Here is a 22,698-nt window from a genome sequence, read left to right on the forward strand (position 1 = left end):
GTCTGATGTTTATAGGACTGGTATAGCCATATCTTGTATTACAGTTAGTTTGTATTACATGGTCTGTGATTTATAGAGGTATATGTGTGGCATTAGAATGCAATACAGATAAGTTTGTATTGCATGACCTATGTGATTTATAGAGGTATGTCATTAGAAAACAAAACAAAGAAAATTTGTAGCAGATGAATTTTCAATATTTAGTTTGTTGGAAGAAGTAACCTTTTTTGATATATGTCGTGTATGATAAAAACTAGTTTATATTGATGTACAATAGTATATTTGTAAATGCAATGTTATTTCCAGTATTTTCTCATTCATTAAATGCATAGTAATCATCTTGCCAAATATGCCTAGTGTGAGAATGAATGTACACAGACTTAAGATGAAGGATATTTAAAGGAATATATTGGATTTGTTAATACTTTATTACCCTGTGTAGAGCATAGCTTTAGGGCACAAGTGAAATAGTTGGGAGGAGTTGGCAGTGGGGGAATACACCTACCCTACCTTAAATGCTACTCAGACATTTTGAATACAGGTTTTTATGGTATACATTGATGACATTGACGACACATTAATTCTCATGTATATTAATGTGCTGAATTTAACTTTGTAGTATGTCATCAACTCAATAAAATATTCATTATATTTTCAGGTTTTTTTTGTATGTTTTTCTTTTCAAAGTATTCACATAGATTTGACTATACCGTTTGTAAAATAAAACAAATAGAAAAGTACAAAAAACCTGTTATAATGTATATAGACTATACAAATAGAATATGACAACAATTCAAGAGGCATACATTACACTAATTTTTCAAGATGAGAATAATATCCTTACACATTGAAGTTTACATTAATTTGTAGTTTATTACTTTAGTTAAGTCCCCTGGCCAAAGAACTCGTCTGTAACTGTGATCTGATTATCAAATTTTCAGCATTTTTGAACTTGGCCAGTGCATTAAGCTTAAGTTATATGAATTATTAATGAGTCAACACCATTTTGAATAAATTAACGTCACCTCGCAGGCTATAATGTACTCAACTCGACATTGGTATATGATATTTACCCTGAAGACATTTTATTATAACAAAAACAATTTTGACACAAACAAATAAAGCATTAGATATGTATAGGAAAAAAGACTTGAATTGAATATACATTGCTTCAGAGAAAGATTTAGTTTTAGATTTAGTTAACTTACTCCTAGACCAAAATAATTCTAAAATGTAATTGAAAATTGATAAAGTAAAACAAAAGAAAGAAGCTTTGGAATGTTACCTGATCTGAACTAAAGCATCAAGACTATCCCCATAATGACCACTGGGGGCGGTATGTCATCTGGTACAATTTATTTTCGATTTTCAATTCATAAAATGACTGTTTTTCTACTTTAAAAAAAATGTGAGACAACATAGACCAAGTCTGTATTTGTAACGCCATAAAATTGCAAAAAATCTTACACTGTACAAAGTTTGTAATCGTATGTACACGATTTGTAAATGAACTTTGTAAATACAGGTAATCACTAGTCATGTCCAATGTACACATACTTCTGTCACTTCAACACATATTTATGTATAGTGTAATGAAATTAGGGCAGCGCCCTCAACCATGGCTCTGAGTAGTATGCAAAATGGCTGAGCTAGGGGGTCCTGCAAAGCCATCAGTTAGTAATGCCTTGAAGCATTTGATAGAGTGCATCGCCTTACAAATAATGATTTGTAATTACTCTGTTGTTGATGCTTGTCAGTATTTATTCATTTATTATTGTTTGTTTGTTGGTTTGTTTGTTTTTCGTAAACAAAACTCACTCAGCCTGAGTGCCCTGTGTTTAAGTTATTTCTCCAGTCCTTATTAGTTGCAAGTTGGCTTCAAGATTAACTTTTGCTGTTAATATACACAGCTCTTCCATTACTCAACTTCAGTGTACATTTATGGTTACACTACCATCATCATCGATGTTGTCATTGTCATTGTCACCATCATCACCATCACCACACCATTACATGACAATAGACTCTCTCTACTGTAACACTGTCACCATCAGTATGCCCTCTAAGCCAATTTGACACACCACTGACGCACACACAATTTCTAGTGACGCACCAAAATTTGGTGTTCCCCTATCTCTTACTATGGGGTGACTCAAGAAATCAGTTTTTATCATTTTGACTCACAATAACAACACATTTGGCTGTCATTAGAGGGCACACGGGTCACCATCTCATTACCACCTCATTACCACAGCAACGGGGCAGCATCACAACAGTAGTATCCCCATTGTTACAATATCATTACATCACTTGGTCAGCAACGCAACATCATCTTCAACATCTATGTCTGCATTGACATTCATTGTGTTCCTATATCCAACACCTGGGTTTTCAATCTGCTGATTTACATATACATGATTGTCATCTGTTCCCTTATTGGCAGACTGGCTCTGTTCTGTTACCATATTGGTAGATTGACTCTGATCTGTTCTCTCATTGGTAGATTGGTTCTCCTGTGACCTGTTACGTCGACATCCAGGGATCCACTGAGTATCTAGTACTTCATTGTAGAGTAGTGTGCCTATCACTAGAAACACAAATCCATCAACTGTGGGAGAGAAATTATGAAGAAATCATTCTATGACAGCTGTAATATGATATTGTAATATCAATGGTATCATAAATCAAAACAGAATTCAATGACAACAGATCTCTAAATCATGACATTTCTCATTTATCATATAGTTCTGATGCATATAGTAAACTATTTACTTGGGTGCTTTGTCAGTTGTCACTGAGAAATTCCAAACAAGTTTAAAAGTGGGACTGTACAATATATTTACTTTGGAACAGTAATGACTGTGACATTCAAAAGTTTTCTCTTGGAACAGAACCTGACATTGTCATTTGTCACTTTAAACTTGGAGAACATGTTGTTCATGGTTCCAAGAATCAATAGGACCGGCAGTAAAAAATATTTATTTTGGAATCATGGTAAGTTGGGATCAAATGCAACATTTTGATCATCTACTACAGACATTGATCATGCAATGATTTAACTTTCAGCATTAATGTCTCTCTCCAAAACTGACTGAGAGTCACATGAACAATGAATAATCAAATCGTTGCATGCTCAAGATCCATATTGGATGGATCAAAACGATTCATTTGATCTAAATTTACCATGATTCCAAAATAAAATATATATTACTGTTCTATTGATTCTTGGAACCATGAGCAATATATTCTCCAAGTGTAAAGTGACAACTGAAAATGTCATGTTAATATTGAGGCTTAGTGGTCCATGAGTTGGAATTAATTATCCATTTCATTATAATGTGAGTGCTTCACAGAGAACAAAACAATGGTTATCAATATGGAAATACATGTACTTGGTAACGACTTGTTAAATTCCTCATCTGGCAGTTATCACCATTGCAACCCCAGACTTAGTCATGCTTTCTTTCGATACTATAAGCGAACGAAGTTCGCAGTGAGGGCTGTACCACTTAGCGATGCAGTGAACTTCATCCACAAATATTCCGCATATCATATCTCAATATGGTGGTGCTTGCATTAGATCTCGCATGTCTGTGTTTTCAAGAAGAGATTCTGGACTTGCAAAGATGATTTGGCATCTTCCTTCCGCCAACTTTTCCTTCAACAAATTTGACCCACAGTCTGCCAAATAGACGGTGTCTATGTTACGTCTTTGGAGGGCATGTACTTGGTCCTTCATGAGTGCGACCAAAGAACATATCACTATAGCCATGGAGTTCGTCTGGTGGTAAGCTTCGTGGCAAAAGGGTGCTATCTGGAATATGACAGACTTTCCATAGCCAGTTGGCAGATTGACGAAAACATCTTCACCTCGCAAAAAGGCAGTGATGGCTGTAATCTGCTTCTCCTTTAAGATGTCCAGCGAATGTTTTGTTTTGCTGTGTTCGATTGCTTTCCTGAGTCGTTCAGTCATAGTCAATGCCATGGTAGTATCGAAGAAAAGCCTGAATGTCTAGCAGCAAGACTAACCTATGGCGGGGAATCTCTGCATGCAAGTATTGACAAACACATTTACGTCATTACGATGTCTTATCGGTTTATGGTAATTGTGAGTTTGATGAGTGTGTAGACGTTGTCATTCACACATTTCAGTTAACGCATTGGTGGTTATTTTTACAAGTCCCTCCTTAAGATGAATATGCATGAAAAATTAGCTATTGTCCTCTGTTTGTGCTTGTCGCTAATACGGTTCTCTGATTGGCAGTTATTTATATCCTGATGACATTTGTTAGACCTTGGATGTTCCATCCTCGATAGTGTTGTTCGGCCGTGTGTCGTATTTTATCAGAAGAACATCTGAGGTCTAGCAGATAGACTACACCAGACTTACTTTGTAAAATACCTGAGTTGAAAATCTCAGCAAAGTTATCACCATGGCAACCTTAGACTTACTTTGTAAAATTCCCCAGGTTGTGTTGAAAGGTTCACCAAAGTTTTCATCAATGAAGTAAAAGATAAGTAAACTGACGACCCAGACCACTATGGTTCTACATGCATCAATCAAAGTTCCATGTACAGCTGAAATGACATCAATATTTGGTGTCAAAATATATCACTAGCAATTTGTAAAATGTTATAATTCAATGCAAATACACAGTATACAGACAATACAGGCCATTATTATGCTAAATTTTAAATATAAACAAATACTAGTATCACAAAGTGGTAATGCTGGTGTAGACACTTGAACGGTGTACCAATGTGAACAATTGCAAAGGGAATAATTGAACTTAACCTGGAAGAGGGAGGTCAAGGTCAAACAGTAGTGCATAGTTTGTAAGTTTACTTCTATAAATGTAGGACTAAGGTACAGAGATATGATTGACGGCTCTAGGTATAAAACTTCCTGAAGGTATTGAGACAATTGCTATCTGATCATGAAGATGATGATGACAAGGTCAACTTGACTTCCTCTGGAAAATACAAAATGTATCTGAATGTACAGACGTTGTACAGAGGTGGTAAAAAGTGGCCAATTCTTTCATGAGATTTTAGTAAAAACACACTCTGGATGCTCTTTTTAAAACATACAAAATCCAAACATTACAACGACATCTAATGAAATGAGTCAAATGTTAGTACTAGCAGAGAACTTTCTCACCAGTCATGGTCTTGGTAATACTCATGGAAAAGAAATTAAAAAAGGCAACTGATAATATATAACCAAGACATAGGGCAAGAAGTCTGTAATCACTCTGTATCTGAAGTAAGGCATCTACACTGTCTTCAAATCGATGGCTGTATTTACTATTGTCTGGTATATAGTACAAGATTGGTAGAACTATCTGAAAGAACAACAACAAACATGTCGATGACTGTATTTACTTAGTCTAGTTCCTATATGACATATTACAATTACTGCCATCATCTCCACTCGCGTATAGGGAAAGTCCTTATTCTAGCACAGAAATCTGTACTACCCCCACTGGCCGAAGGGTAAACGACAAGTCAGAAGTAATCCATCACAAATTGACAGGCAGTTGAAAGTGGTTAGTTCCTTTAGACAATTGCTCATTAAACAAACTCTACCTCTCCAGTCTGAAACTAAAATCATGTGGAGATGATGCGTAACATCATCACGTTTATATGAATACAGTCGGGGGTAGCACAGATTTCTGTGCTAGAATAACGACTTTCCCTATACATGAGTGGAGATGTCATCGTTGTAATCGTAACGTGTCATATAGGAATGAGACCAGCATTTACTGTGGTCTGATATACAAGATTGATAGAACTATCTGAAAAAACAACAAACATGTCGATGGCTGTATCTACTGTGGTATGGTATGTAGTACAAAGATTGGTAGAAGTGTTTGAAACAGAAATGACAAAGAAAGCAAGTTGGTCAAAATATAAAATTCACTCCAAAAATGTAGACAACCGTTATAATTTGGCAAATGATAGATGACACTGGATAACATGTATAACAATAGACCCTACACGTGTAGGGTCTATACGTGTAGGGTCTATGGTATAAAAGTCATATAATACTGCACAATTAGGATATGTTTGTTTATTATTAAAATATTATAAGTGAAATTAAGACAAAATTTGACATGTGACTTACCGTACACATGAGGATCATACCATATATTCCTTTCATGCTCACTATCTGTTTATTACCGGTAAGTCAAAGAAAAATCAATTCTTAGTGTTACTACAAAAAGTGATAACTAAAAAAAAAGTAAAAAATCACACACATACTATTCCATCTATCTAAAACATGAAGTGATGACAACTAGCATATGGGAGAGGTGTCATGTTTTTTCAAGTGAATTGTCTCACTACCCATCCCCACCTTCAGTCTCACTGTCTGTGATTTTCCACTACTGTCTGTCATTTTGTAAAAATGAACAGTTGGAAATTTACTTGAGGAAGTAGGCAAACTTCATAATCTGAGTTCAACAGGTCTTTGTAGAACACAGCCCCTCAAATACTTTCAGTCATGTGACATGATTTCAAAGAAATTAATGGCAACAAGTAAATACTAACAAGTGTCTGATATACAAGAAATGGCCGGATTTCAATAACTGACCCTGAAGGTCAAAGGTCAAGGTCTCAAAGGAAAGTTTACTCCTAATAATATGGCTGATGGAGTCTGTATGTATTAAAGTATCCAGTAAATCATGATTGTTCACTACAAATATGGCCACCAGTCAGATAATGCCCTATAAGCACTAAATGTAATGCATGTGTATATTTATCTTGTTCTGCATTATCTTTAGACATGATTTTCAAGGATATTAGCCACACATAAATACTACAGACTGTCTATACAAGAAATGGCTTGATTTTGATAACTGACCTGAATGTCAAGGTCACTGTGTTACAAAAAAAGCTTGCACGCGATTATGAGGGCTAGACACATGAATGGAGTCTCTATGGATTTCAGTTTTTGAGTTATGCTGTAATCATTTATTTTTAGCTACAAATATGGCCATCATATGGTCAATTTTGCAAATGTCGTGAAACAAAGTCATGTACATATGGCCCATATGTTGTCACCTTTGTGCCTGATTTAAAAGAAATCATATATTGCATGTCTGAGAAATGACGTATTACGGACAGATGGCAGGACAGACAGAGCCAATCGTAACAGTTCCCCCAACCCTCCTTGGGGACTAAAAACCCTACCTCTGCAAAAAGCATATTAAGAACTGGGACACTTAACCAGTAATACAACAGTCCAAAAACTGAACAAGAAATAAAACAAAGATTATTGTTCAATACTCACATGTAAAGGTAGATAGCCTCTCTTTTTCAGAACACTTTCTTCAAGTGTCATTTGTAAAGCCTGGATGACTTGAGAAGCAAGTATAAGAAAAATGCCTGTGGAAAAGACAACTTCAACTTCAAATTTGTACATTAAGATGTGTGTAATATCTTTATTTTACTAAGAATGCAGTGTAGTCTACCGTATGTATCCATCCATCTGTGCACTCTCATTTCTCTGACTTTTCAATGGTCTTGGAAGTTTTATAACAAGAGACACCATTCAGATGCGTACACCCACATCGTTTGAAGCATGTTTGTTTTCAGAGACTTTTGACCTTGACCTTTATCTTCACGGTCAAATTTAAATTTGCAACTTTACCATACAACAAACCAGTTGGGGGGGGGGGGGGGTATGTCTTGTATGAAGACTTTTTTTTTTGCAACCTTTAACTTGGCTATTAAAAATGAGTGTATGACAGGAATGTTTAGTACACACTTCATCAGTTATATTTAAGATTGTAATTTTGTTGGTTGCTTTGGATGTTGTGTATTGAATTCATTTTAAAAATCAACACCAAAACCATGGTCGTATCTCATAGGAAAGATAAGGCATAATTGAAAAGAAAATTAAATTCCAAATACAAATATTCAACAAGCATATGAGGGGCAAAGAGGGTATTAAGGTAATGACTAAAAAATGCCAGTGAAATAAGGTAGTAAGTATAGACTCAACTGTGTACAAACTAGTTGGTAAATACTTTTGGTTTTAAAGCAAGAAAAGTCTTTCATTTCCATACACAGACAAGATACGAGTAGTGATAGCTTCCAATTAAACTGTAATTTCTTTTGACCAGTGCTTACCTATTGTAATTTCATGAGCTTTTTTGCTATTATCCTCTTCAAATATGCTAGATAATCCAACCAAACATAGTCCAAACTAAAAAGGACAAGATTCCATAAACTATTTTTCTATGTTACTCAGCTTAAACATGAAAAACTCTGAAGCTGACAGGTGTGTAGTTGACTTGAAAAGTCCAACTCTGAATTGGATTGAAAACACAGATTTGACATTTGCTTCCTTACTCTAAATCCGTGAACTATTGAAATGAAAGTTTATACAATGTTAGTCCTTCAAGAAAAAGAGGAATAATTATTACCATGGTGACCACCATTCCACTCCAATGAACACAAAACAACTTTCTCTTCAGGAAAATTTTCTGTAAATGAGAGACAAGAAGTATTAGTAGTATCAAGTTTAATTCTTACTCACTACAATCTAGACATCTTTGTATTTGTGAAGACAAAGATAATGTTGTATTTTATGATGTCATCACACCTAGCTTTCCCATAAACCCTTGCAGAAAACCCTCAAAATGGCTGAGCCTATGTCAAGTGCAGTTGGAATTCTTACAAGACCCTCAAAATGGCTGAGCCTATGTCAAGTGCCGTTGGGATTCTTACAAGATTTAAAAGTTGAGTATTAAAGTTACCAAGGTGCTATTTTATTGCCCAAAAACATGTATGTTAATAGCAGTAACCGATACAAGTGTACTACAAGCAGAACTGACTGGATATTCCCTTTAATACAAGAGTTGAACAGAATCCTCAGATAGAGATGCTCACAGGATCAAAGAAGGATAGAATTGCTAACTTACTGCAGATATCCCTGTGAATATAATGGTACAGCCACGTAACATCTGCCAAACATAAGCACTGACAAGTACTAAACCAATACCTACAAATATAACCAAATATTTTCCACCAAAAAATAAATCTTTGTGAAAAGTATACATGTAATTATTAACAATGACACAACTAAAAGATATACAGAGTTTGATAGAATATTGTAATAACTAATAAATTTGCATTTTGAAACCATTCATTATGTTCTTTGTAAGAATTCTTTTTCTTGTGTGTTACTGCAGGAAATTATTAGTAAATGATAGTTACTTTTAAATGAAGAAAATAACACTACTTAAAAAATGATACCAGAAACGTCAAACACACTGTAGACACTTTTTTTTAATTAATCATTTTACCCATGGCTTATTATGACATGATCAAATGGCATTTATCAACTTGCAGGTTGGGAACTCTTCCAACAGCTTTATTCAAATTGAAGAGATGTTTTGGTGGCATCCTTTACCAATCTGAAAGCTCAGTTTTGAGTTGTCACATGTTCGTTTAAGCTTTGTTCCAGACTACCAACACCTCAAATGCAGACATTCAGAAAGCTGTCAAGGTGCAGAATTTTGTTCACAGACTTCTTGGGTTCATAAATTTTGGGAAAACGACTTCTGCTGCTTGCTAACAGATGTCTGTAGATCACAGACAGCTCATGGACAGATGTCTACAGTTCACAGACAAATATTTGAAACTCCAAAGAATGTAATGGATATTTTCAAGGAGGCTTGCTGATGAATGATCAGAGACAGACTTCTTGCAGCTCAAGAGCTGTGGACAACTGAATCATGGAGTTGTATTATATGGAAATGGAAGATATAGTAAACATGCTTACCTCCGAGGGAATTAGATAGAAGGTGAAGAGCAGCTGGTATCAAGATCACAGGCTGACAAATTCTGGAAATAAAGTCAATGATAGGAAACATGAGTTTGAACTGACTACACTGAAACCAAAAGTATTGAATTTCCGGACTGACACTCTTTATCTAATGTTTCATGTGGGGATAGTATCTTATTCAAAGATTGACACTCCTTAACTAGTAGATTAGTTATAGACTTCTTCATAGTACTTAGCATCTTATGATATCTAGAGCTTCAAATTGAGACTCCATCAATAGTGTTTGATTTCAGGATTAAGAATCCTTACATGTAACTAGCATCTTATTAGATGATGTAGACTTCTCAACTAGTCACTGCCACTCCTGGAAATACCTGTATTTTCATAAACATTGGGTTCTGGAGAGTCATTTCATGATTTCACCAAAACATAATTTTTGTGCTGTTGCCAAGAAACACCAAACTGAAACTCTTCTTCACCTCTATTGTTCTTTTAGTGATGCACCATTGCATTATGGGTCTCTGCAGACAAAATTATTCATTAGATGCAGAATGAATATAAATGAGCTCTTTAGGAATCATGAATGTTTAATGCAAAGTGTTCCACTGAGACCACCAAATTACAGGCAACAGTTGTACAAAACATTTAGGTTGATCATAACCTCTTCATTTCCAGAATTTTAAAGTTATTTTACAGCTATACTGCATCTATGAGATTGTTTTGGGGTGGTTTTTTCTTCATTATTTTTGTGATAAGCATGATATCTTTATTTACTAATACCTGGGTTGGTTGAATGGTGTAACTGTTCCTGCCAACAGTTCTTCACTAGTGTCTTGAATATTACTATCAAGAAACTTAAATAAGACAAAAATAAAAAGTTTATTTCCACAGTTAGGCCAAAAAAAAAGAATTGTTTCTGGTCAGCGCGCTTCACTTAAATACCCCTGCATCTGTCTTTTTTTGTGTGTGTGTTTTGGTCCTGCCAATGCAGTCTGCATATCTGTGGGGAAACACAAAAATAACCCTCCCTACTTCAGTGAAGACAACTGCAGAGCCAATCATGAACAAGTAAATGACATCTGCCCCACATACACTTGCTCAAAAGTACTCAATAAAAAGAACAGTAACTGCCATAAATAGTAGACTGAGTGACAGGTTTGTTGAGAATTTATTTTTAAAAAATGCGTCACACCATTTTAGATGAACTGTCCTGACCAGAAACAATTTTTTTTTGACTTATATGCAATGCAATATTCCAAGAACCAAATGGCTGCCCTGTTGTTTTGCAATAAATGTATACTAAAAGTAGAATCAAATTGAAGATTGAGAAATAATGTAAATCTACATATTTTTGCAACTAGAAAATGTTTTGATTTTACAGTCTTCAGCTAGTTTTCAAAGACTAATTTTCACTCATTACAATACTGGTACATTGTGTTCATATATACAAAAAGGGAACTAGCCAATATTTGTTTTTGTATTTTTATTCTCACAAAATAAGTGAAAATATCCAAGTTTACCTTATGCTTTCTGTAACTTTGCAGTATAGTCAATTTTCCGGTTCCAAGATGCATTGAGCAAGATGATGTCGCTTATGTTGTTACATTTAGTCTTGTTTTGTCTATATTACGTTTGAAATAACATTTTCATCAGGAAATTATGGAAACACATGTTGACCTCTTTGATTATGAGTGATTTTATAGAACAAAGACTAAACACCATCGTGACAGACAGTGATTTTACAGGTAAACCCAGGGTATGGTCAGGTGACAACCATCTGAGTAGTGCACACAAACCTCTCAGCGCATACACAATACATGGCATTGTATGGAGAGACACGCAATGCATCTTGGAACCGGCAACAGGTCTATACTTTGTGTGACTATTAATGAGCAATGTTTTTGCTAAGTTTGGGAACCCTGATAACAAAAAGAGGGAAATGGGTAAAAGTTGAATAATTTCCAATACAATGTACCATAATTTTGTTTGTAGAACCCGCGTAAATTTACTGCGGAACCTGGTAGAATTTACCTGCTTATACCACTGCCCTTAACAAAGAGACTGATGAGGGTTTATTTCTGCACTGATGTAAACCAAACTACCCAATAGTAAGTCACCCTGTATTGGTGTAAAGATGTTGTCACCATCAGAGTCATAAGGTTATCCTTAACAAATGGAAAACAGTTTTCATTACCTTTTTTCTATGATTAATTCTTTCATACCATCTTTGTACCAAGAAAGCAACAAAACAAATAGCTTCCCCTTCAATAGAAAAACAATACACAATTTGAATTATGATGCTTGAATATAGTCCATCAATAAGTTGTTTGTTCAAATATTAAAACTAACAAAATCAAACCAATGTTGTAATTCTGATGATTTATCTGTGATGCAGCCATTTAGAAAGATTTCAGTCTTATTTAAAAGTCTGTAATGTGATGTAGAAGTAATATTTTATGGTAGGTGGAAAGTGGGACCATTTCATGTAGTCTCAATGGTAATAATCCTTGTTTGGCTGATTTCATCTGCAGATGTCATTGTGATTTTCCATATACAATGTATAAGACTACATGTACATGAGACTCAATCTGAGACTCAATATGATACTAGCCTCATATTGCCCTCGAACAAGAATCTGATTCTGAATCTGAGACCAATTTTGTCAGATTATAGATAATTTCTTGTAAAAGGGGAATGCCACTCCAGAAATTAAGGTATTTCCATAAATGATAGGTTTTGGAGTCATTTCATGATTTGACACCGATTATCGCAAGTTTTGCGCGATTGCCAAGACACAGATACACCATAATTTTTTTTTTTTCAGTACAGAATTATTCATTTTATTCTATTTACTAATTGAAAAGCATATGATATTCCACATGGTTGAGCTCACTTCCAATGATCATTCTCAAGATAATTCCTGGGGATTTTAAATAAGAAAAAAATATTGATTGATTTACAAGAATTAATAGCAACATTCTTACCTACAACCAAGAAACCAGTTTGAAGCCAAGGATGATCAAATGGATGTGGTTTTGATTCTGAGTGTGAACTGTTTGTACTTATTGGCATAGCAACCCCTGGTAACCTGTAAATAATACAAACATAACCTCTTTATAATGAACTCCTGATAGCATGAACATTGGTATAATGATATACACCATTCAAAATGGTTTGGTTGGTACATATTGGTAAGTGTGTAGTCTTTTTGCATGGTATGACTCTATGAGGAATTATATAAGTTTTAACTAGCTAGCTTACCTGTAGCCTACCTGAAGGACTAACACTAATATCAGCTATCCTAACTGCCATTTTGATTTTTTTTTTTTTTAATTTATGCTCATCCCCATTAACTAGCAAAATTAAAAAAAAAAATTAAAAACATCAGTTGTGATTGCTGTAATAACATTGGCCATCCCTCAAGACTATTGGTTAGGCTGTATAATTGTTTTGGTAGGGCATACTCTACACATACACAGAGTCCTGCTCAACGAATAAAAATTTTAACCTCACAAACCACAGGGAGCTCAGGCTTAGCTAGTTATGTTTAAAACAAAGCTTTCAACTTTTTGGATAAGGATATCTTTCTCTTCTTAATATGGTGGATTGTTTAGACCTCACTTAGAATATGCTCTTTCAGTTTGGACCCCATATAAGGCTAATCAAATTAACACCATCGAGTCTGTGCAACGATGTGCAACTACTACCATTGCAGGAATTATTTAGAAACGCCTGTGATCAGAGCGTCGTTTTATCAGTGGTGGACAATGAAAACTGTCTTTGAGGGTGCCGAAAAAAGTCTTCTTCTTATCACTACCAAACTGACAAACACTGATACAAAAATCAACACCCTCTGATGTACAATGTAGGTTCACGCGACTCTCTTATCAGTTTGTTTATGTCTGTGAAAGTTAGTCATGTTGTAACACAAAATTCGAGTGTAAGCTCATTGATTAATTTTGAATTTTGCACTAAAGTCGAATTCTATCGTTAATATGCTATAACATAGACCATCCATCAATGGTCTATGAATTCACCAATTTCACATGAATTCACCAATTTCACAAAATTTTGTCCACACACTCTTTCCTGTAGTGACATGGACAGACATTTTCTCCACTACCCTTGAAAAACTACCAACACACTCCAGTAATGTTTTGTCACATCTACAGACTTCCAATTCTGTAACTATTTGTTGACGAATGATACTAGTAGTCTTCATTTAGGCTTTTTCCATATTGAAATAGACGACCACTACTTGAAGGTGTCATCATATTTCATGTCCGCCTAGCTTTGGTTCAATATTAAAGCCACTCTATATTGTAAATTATCATCAAAATTGTATTAATAATTGTAAAAAGCTAAATAGGGTTGTCAGTGGCCGGGTGGTTAAACCACTTGCCTCTTACCACTGCGGTCGGGGTTCAAACCCCATTCAGGGTTCCACGCTGTAAGTAAGAAGTGTGTCGTTCATTTTGACTCTACCGAACAACACAGGTTTTCCCTGGGTACTCCGGTTTCCTCCTGCATTAACACTGAACCCATGAGGGATGGCCGTCACTGGACTTCTAGGGACACAAGTGTTTATATACTTAAAGAACTATACAGTATAAATAAAGATTATCATTATTAAATATTAACACATTAATTAATAAATTGGTAGACGGCTCGTTCATTACATAGACCTCCTTATTTGAAATGATATGGTCAAACGAAAAGTTTTAGCACCCATTTCTGTGATGAGCAATTATCCTGTTTAGGTCCAGTTCTTACTCAGATGACTTCTGTCATTTAGATTTCAAAATCCGTTCAAGAGATTTCGAAAAGGACCGTACACAAGCAGAGTTGCTAAAATACAAACTCCACAATCACATCTGTTGTAATTATTCATAGCAGACTTGAATGCCGTGTATATGTTTTTTGTTGTATTGTCATTTGTGTTGGTGATTTTTCAGCCAAAACTCAACGTATAATCTATCATACACTGAAAGTTTATTTTTAGGACCAGACAGACTATTATGTTGTATTATGTAAGCTTACACTCGTTACAACATGACTAACTTTCACAGACACAGACAAACTGATAAAAGAGTCGCGTGAACCACAGACAAGTACATGTATGTGCATGAACCTACATCAGAGGGGCCCGGTGTTGGTTTTGTATCAATGTTTGTCAGTTTGATAGTGATAAGAAGTAGACTTTTTTTGGCACCTTCAAAGCCAGCTTTCATTGTCCAACACTGATAAAACAACATTCTGATCACAGGCGTTTCTATATAACTCCTGCAATGGTAGTAAATTAATACCTGGGCTACATGATTTGACATACCCTGAAAGACAGTTTGTTCAATGGAATTTCCGACGTTAACTTACAGATGGGTCAGAGGTGACATGATCGAAGTTTATAAACTAATTCATGGTCTATGCAATCTCTCATCTACATTACTGAAGCTGGATACCAACCAGGTTACTCAAGGTCACCCATATAAATTAAAGAAACAAACGACACCCTCTCCAGAAATTCGACGTCATTTCCTCTCAAGCCATGGACAGCTTACCAGACAATATAGTAAATGCTCCCACCATTAACTATTTCAAGTCAAGATTGGACAGGCATTGGACAACAAAACCGTTTCTCTACGGTTATCCTGCTGACCCTTACTTCCAATACCGTCACACAGGAAAATATGCACTGGACTGATTTCACTATGTAACATTCAATATTACTATGAACAGGTCATTGACCTACAACATATGTATAATATGATGATGAAAATAATATCTGCACAGTGAATGTGAAACATTTGTTGATATCGATAAGTAATAACTATGTCGTTCATGTTTGTCAGTTTTTATATGTTTGTGCTGTGTGGGTTTTGTTTGTTTATTTATTTTGTTTTTTCGTAAACATAACATAACTAACTAAACCTGAGCCCCCTGTGGTTCAACAGCTAGAACGCCGACAACCAACCCTCTCTCCATAATTTATTACACGCTCCTTTTTCTGAAACTAATACTATAAAATATACTTACACGAAGTCATTTTGGGCTTTCTTTGTCAAAGTATTAATACATCCAGTTAGCAACATGCCCGTGGCGAGAACTATCCGAAATTTCGTACGTAATGTTAAATTTACCATTGTGGCTTTGAATCGGGTCACGGACGTACTAAAGTAACGTGGTATTCACCCAGTTTACACTTTCTACTTTCATGGGTCAGCGCATCTCAGTCAAAATAATTACTTTTCTGCATCGTCTAGCGTCATGGCAACGAGTGGGTCCCCCTGCTCCTGATCAACATGTACAAGTATTCTGCATGTATCATCAATCATGCACGTACGTATTCTGTACCCGACCCTAGCGTTTGTGGTGTAACTCCTACACGTACACGTTGTTGGGTCGAGTCCGAGTCTCGGTCCCCGGTCTCGGTCATGCTCTGTCATGTCAGTGTCACATGTGTCATGAGTCTCGGTTACCCAGACTCTTGCCGTTGAGGGCTCTACCCCACTCATGCCCAGTCCTGCATGATCTGAACAATAGGCAATTTCAAAGCTGTATGGGTATGACGACGTATGAGAGAGAATTGGTACAGGCCAATTGTACAGACCACAGGTTATTGCTTAAATTTCCGTCTTCTCGGGAAAATATCGTACGAATCCTAGTGCTACAAATGTATCAATCTCTATACTAGTAGAAATATTACTCTTTTCTCCTTACAGGTTGGAATATATAGTCAAAAGGTTGTTATATTTAGTCTGTAGACCTGGAAAACAACAATCTATGAAATATTACACGCCCCTATGGTATAGGCCTTCCAAGCATGAGGCAGTTGTGGGCGGAGGCGATTTTTCTACCAAAATTTGCTTTGTCATGGAAAAACATGTTATTATTGGTAACAGGTTAACATTAATTTAGCTTCCGCGTCATCGTTTATTACACGTCAAGCCAACATAAAAATTTAGATTCAAATAATAGCCAGAACTGGATTACTATTTAGACCCTGAAGAGGGAATAAATCTTCCCATATACTTTCCACACTACTCCCTTGTAGCTTGATTCAAATTTTACCTAGTGTTGTTACTACCTTGACATGCTAAGGGACCGGCCAGTTTCTTCGGCCTGGCGGACCCTGTGGATTGGTAGGGTGTCACCCTGTTTTTGAAATTGGCAGTAGGGGGGTCATGCTGTTTTGGAAATTGTGGATGGGGGGGGGGTCATTGTGTTTTGGATTGTTCCCTCACCCCCAGAGGTCACTCATGCATTCAACCTGACAACCAACAACCAGATGCACCAACAACCTTTTTACTGTCATATTAAACTTTTCTTAAATATTTTCACCCAATTCTAATTTGAGATGATGTTGTCTTTTAAAGATGTGAAATGTTTGCCAAGATCGTCTAAATTGCCTTAAACTTCAAATCTCCCCTACAAATGATACTAACATTATAGATGTGCTGATATTGGCTTTAATAAGAATAAGAGTAAAAATCCTCCAGAGCTTCTAGGGGGAGACCCCCCATAAGAGATGTACATATTCCCTTCTCAAGCTACCTTTCACTGTCAAGATGCTATTTAACTCCTTTTTGAATATATTTACCCTGTGTAGTCAATAATTATAATTATATGATAGTGCTATCCCGGGATCTTATAAAGTATTTGCAAGACAGTCAAGCAGTCCACACTGAGTCATGGTCAAAAAATACCCGCCATGTGAATATTATATGGGGGGGGGGGGTCCTCATGTTTTAGAATTAATACGGGGTCAGCCTGTTTTTGGCTTTACAGATGGGGGGAGGGGGGTCAGTGACTTTTTGTCGACCCGATTTAAGAATCCACCGCCCCCAGGCTGGAGAAACTGACCAGTCCTTAAAATAGCACCAGAATTAGTCCTTGAATCTCGATCTCCCGTACCCATCCCCACTTGGCTCCCACAAATTTGGATGCAATTTTTACCGCCTACTTTCCAATTACTTTGCTGCATTAATTGTCATCTAAAAAATATGTTCTTTACTTGCCAACATGTACTATGATTTAATATCGAAAATTAGTGGAATTAACACAAATTCAATATTTCATTCTGAATGTCTCGTATTTATCAAGTTGACCCTTTGTTCTTTGAGGAAAACTGATTAGCGCCCTCTAACATACAAATATTGGGCAAAAATGTCGTTTGTCTTTTTTTTCTTCTTCATGATGTGTGCTTGAAGTTCTACCCTGTGTTACTGTGTTACTGGAAGTTCCGTATCGACAAATGAAACATACCGAAAGATACATAACAAGCTATTTCATATCAAACAAAATAATTAAAATGATTCTAAATTGAATATTTGTTCATATGTACGCATTTACAATATATATTTACTCTACATTGCTTTGTTTTATCAATATATCTGACTTTACAGTGGTCTAAGCAGTGTAATTCTTAGAAGATGGTAAATTTGTAATTTGTAGTGTGTATCTAATTGTGTATATTGGGAGTCTTTTAAAGTTCGTATTTCGTTTTTAAGACAAAATCGTGTATATATTTTTATTTTGTATCTTCATCTATATATATTTCAATATCATGTGTTTAATGTATGAAACCACGTCACGGTGATTTCTCTTTAATATGAGAGATAATAATCAAGTTTTCTAAGCTTGTATTGTACAACCAAGATGAAGACATGTACACTCTTCGCAAACAAACAAATGACAAAATGTACGAGACACTATAGAATGATAGTTAGTAATAAATTATTTTATCCCAATCTGGGATTCATTTGTTACAGTATTGCGCTGTTTCAATTCTATCTCAACTATCAGGCCTCGGGCATCGTCGTAAACTATATGGCCTCTTTTACGGCACCGTCCAAAACTCACCGTCACAAGATTTCGCAGTGTCACGGAGTGTCACGAAGAAATAACAGCTCTGGTTTGAGAGAATGGCCTCGGACCAAACTAGCGAAATCACTTTATATTGTGGTCTGAGATCGAACTTGATGGCGCAGTAGAGACGCTAGTACCACTTCGCATTACCCATCAAACCATGGCCAGTAGCGTTATATATCGAAAATTTTCTTTCGTTTTACTTTCCGTTTGCCTTTTTTGTCATTCTGTAACTCAAGTCCCCCTTCTTTATCATAAATTACTCTTGTTGTCTTATCAAGGAGAACCCCTTTGTAGGAATGTTTAACTGCATCTATCCAATTGGGATATTCCTCCGGTTCGTTTGGTTCTTCATAACAACCTTCTTGGTATCGAATCATATCGACAATGCTGTCAAAGATTTCTTCATCAAATCTTGGTAAATGCCCTCCTTGTCCTGTACTCTTTGGACTTCGACAGGGGGACCCACAGTCAGCAGAAGTACTTGAACATGGTGATCCATCGGTACCCAGAGAGTTAGTACTTGGATGCGGTGACCAATTTATATAATCGGTGTCACTTAAGCTTGTACATGTATCTGGGTAGGACGGTCCACTTGTATCAGAACTAGTACTTTGGCATGGCAACCTACTGCTGAATCCTGTAGTTGAATCCTGCGAGAAAGAAATGTATTCGATTTACTAAATTCAAATTAATGATAACTATTGTATGGGCTAAGTGCTAATTTAGATCATTTTGAAGATAAGGCGGAACTTTAAACACGGCGATCTCATAAAACACAACGAGGAAATCATTAGATATAAGACCATATGATGTTTCGAAGTACAAGATGCTTTAACATGAACATCATATGGTCATGGTGATATTTCGTTAAATAAAAAAAATACCTACATACTCTTTATCATTATTTCCACGACCCTGAACTTTTGTGACGTGCAGAAACTTTTTTTTACCTTTTTACCATTCGTAGTCATACTTACCTGTTTGTTTACGTTGTTATTGTTGGCCGATAGACGAAGTTTATCTCTTTCTTTGATTATCTCTGGCAAATCTATAAGAATTTGTGCAACTTCAAATGACTCTAATAGTGAGCTAGAGAACACATTTTTCAAATCATCCTCATGTTTGACCACCTCGGCTCTTCTTGTCCTTGCATTCTTTTGTTGAACTCCAACGACTTCTGTTCTACTATTTTGTACAAGCCGAAAGTTTGGCTTCGCAGCATACGAATGCCCATTTGTAATGGCTGTGTCCGACTGTAAGGAATGCATTCGACTAGAAACTTTAACATGTTTAAAGGGGACGACTGTGTTCCTTCTCTGAACTGTTTGTTCTCTCCCATTTTCTCGATACCGAGACACTTTAGTTGATAACAAGCTTGTGTAGGTGTCCTGAAAATGACGACAAAAACGAGTTGTAATGTAGATCGAAATTTGATCGTCATTTCGACCAATAGCCTTGAGGCACATACAACTAGCAATCGTCTCACCTAGCAAATCGGTAGTTTCTATCAAACATATATCTCATCAACCAACCAACCAACCAACCAACCAACCAACCAACCAACCAACCAACCAACCAACCAACCAACCAACCAGACAGCCAGCCAGCCTTTCGATTCATCCACTTGAGTTCTTCAATTTTAAATGGTAAAAAAAACTATGGAGCGACGAATAATACTTCGTTTATATATAATTGACACAGTTTTAAAGTTTTCTCCAAGTATTACTTTATAATCCTGGAGTTCCCTTTACACGTATATCTTTTCTATTTCAACTAGTGTTTGGGGATGTAAGTTTTGTTATTGTTTATTCACTTTTACACCAATTATTTTCATTCCATACTAGTACTTTATTGTTTCATGTGATTATTATTGTTCACTGACAAATGCAACATGAGAAGTTGCTTCATCGATGATCAAATTGTTGCGTCTCAAAACCCAGAGGCAACCGGTTTCATTCACTTTCAAACACAACTAAATGTATACTGAATGAAGTTAAAATGGTTTTAAGTAGAAATACTAAACGTAAGTTATTCTATCAAAGCTGCCTGTGACTTAACTTTGGATTTAAAAAAGAAGAAGCTGTGTAGAAGGCCTAGGAATCAGTCTCTCTTTATGTCTGTCTGTCTGTCTGTCTGTCTGTCTGTCTGTCTGTCTGTCTGCCTGCCTCTCTCTCTCTCTCTCTCTCCCTCCCTCCCTCCCCCTCCCTCCCTCCCTCCCTCCCTCCCTCCCTCCCTCCCCCCCCCTCTCTCTCTCTCTCTCTCTCTCTCTCTCTCTCTCTCTCTCTCTCTCTCTCTCTCTCTCTCTCTCTCTCTCTCTCTCTCTCTCTCTCTCTCTCTCTCTCTCTCTCTCTCTCTCTCTCTCTCTCTCTCTCTCTCTCTCTCTCTCTCTCTCATATTATTACCGTAGATGCACAACATTGGTGTATATATTACTGCTCATTGCCTACAAATTTTTAAAAAATCCGGTAACACACCCTGCAATGTATGACTTTCTCTTTGGTGTCGTCTGCTATTGTCGTGCTATCTGGCACCATGAAATTGTCTCCAACTGTCGAGTTGACGGTCAGTTCAGCTCCAATATCTTCTTCAAAACATTTTAACCAATCGTCAGTGTCATCAGCTACTTTATCAACATCTGTGAAATGTTGCCCGGAAAAAGCCGGGAAATGCGACTGCAGAGGGACCGTTGCGTCTCCAGCCATTCTAACCGTGTATCTCATGAAGTTTACAGCAATAACTTGCAACGAATTTACTGGTACAAGACCGAACGGCGCGCGGTACAACATACTTCTTTCTCGTACCGCGTTCACCGTGACGCAGTTTTGAACCGGTTTCATAATAGCGTGCACGCTGAAACTATTATTAAAGAAGAGAAATTTATTTTTAAAACGATCATTTTAAAAAGTTATATTGTCTTTCACTTTTCATAAGCCACTTTAAAGGTAGTCCTCTTTTTTTTACATCTGTAAAAAATAAATTTAACAGTAAACTTTACCGAGGGTTAATTCAAATCTTATAATTATGTCACAGGGGTATGACAGTAGTGACCATTTCATACATAGGAAAACATTTTGTAATTCTTGTTGTATAGAAACATTGTTAATATTGATATTTTTATCATGTCGTTCATGTTTGTGAGTGCTTATATGTTGTTGTTGTTTGTTTGTTTGTTTGTTTGTTTGTTTATTTTTTTTTGTGTGTGTGTGTGTTTGTTTGTTTGTTTGTTTGTTTGTTTGTTTGTTTGTTTGTTTGTTTGTTTGTTTGTTTGTTTGATATAAGCATGTGTGGGTTTTTTTCAAATACATAACTAATTAAGCCCGAACTCTTTGTGCTAATACATACCGATGAATAGCTACATCACCGACCACTTCTAACCGTCATACTTTATTGTACAACTGAATATACTCAGCATCTTCGTATTGAGAACCCACACCATGAAAATATTTTGTGTAAAACTCTTCAATTATGATGCGACAGTAAATTTACAGATTGGTTGCTGCTAAAGTTCACAAAGCTATAGATGTATGAAACACACTTGCCAGGAACTTAAAACCGACTTTCTCAGTCAAACGGGTTTGTTTTCGTGGGGAATTTTTTTTTTTGTTATCGGTTTTAAGTATTATAGGCTACACACTCCGACATACATGTTGTCACTGACATATCTTGAAAATTCTGTCCTTGGAAATAAACGGTATTCGGCTTAGGCTTACATGATAAACCCACGAGTGGTGCATACCGATGTGTGATTGCATTACATTATTGCGTTGGTTTACGGTCTACTCGAATTTGCTTTTATTGTACAGTATTACAAGTACAATTGATGAAACAAACAACTTGGCACGCACGTTTGCTACCGGAGCTTTTGTAATTAAAATTACTAAAGGTTTCATAACCACGTTTTAATTTGACTCACAAGTTCCTCTCGAAAATATTATTATTAAAAGAATTAACCCTACATGATATGATGAAATGCAACGACCTAATAATTCGTTGAAATTCTTAAGTTATGAAGAGCTGGAATAAATAATCTTAAA

General features: G+C 36.1%; 1 protein-coding gene across 1 annotated transcript; it reads right to left on the reverse strand.

Moving 5' to 3' along the window:
- Positions 1–1,173: 1,173 nt before the first annotated feature.
- On the reverse strand, positions 1,174–16,184 carry LOC144453756 (solute carrier family 35 member F6-like). The gene is made up of 13 exons (XM_078145099.1): positions 15,830–16,184; positions 12,781–12,884; positions 11,991–12,058; positions 10,577–10,650; positions 9,794–9,855; positions 8,931–9,010; positions 8,433–8,492; positions 8,137–8,212; positions 7,295–7,389; positions 6,128–6,172; positions 5,162–5,345; positions 4,453–4,578; positions 1,174–2,608 (listed from the first exon to the last, which is right to left on the reverse strand). Exons 1-13 carry the CDS (start codon positions 15,934–15,936, stop codon positions 2,307–2,309), a joined length of 1,383 nt encoding a protein of 460 aa, XP_078001225.1. The 5' UTR covers positions 15,937–16,184; the 3' UTR covers positions 1,174–2,306.
- Between the last annotated feature and the right edge of the window lie 6,514 nt (positions 16,185–22,698).

This window comes from Glandiceps talaboti, chromosome 2, assembly GCF_964340395.1.
Source record: "Glandiceps talaboti chromosome 2, keGlaTala1.1, whole genome shotgun sequence".
Classification (NCBI taxonomy): domain Eukaryota; kingdom Metazoa; phylum Hemichordata; class Enteropneusta; family Spengelidae; genus Glandiceps; species Glandiceps talaboti.

Bases quoted from the DNA above. Each gene is read 5' to 3' on its own strand.
- LOC144453756 (XM_078145099.1), bottom strand. From the start codon at position 15,936: ATGGTAAATTTAACATTACGTACGAAATTTCGGATAGTTCTCGCCACG. The intron at 10,651-11,990 runs GTAATGAAAACT...GTCTTATTTAAG, and splicing joins GAATTAATCATAGAAAAAAG to TTTCTTGATAGTAATATTCA. The intron at 7,390-8,136 runs GTAAGCACTGGT...TCTTTTCCACAG, and splicing joins AGCTCATGAAATTACAATAG to GCATTTTTCTTATACTTGCT.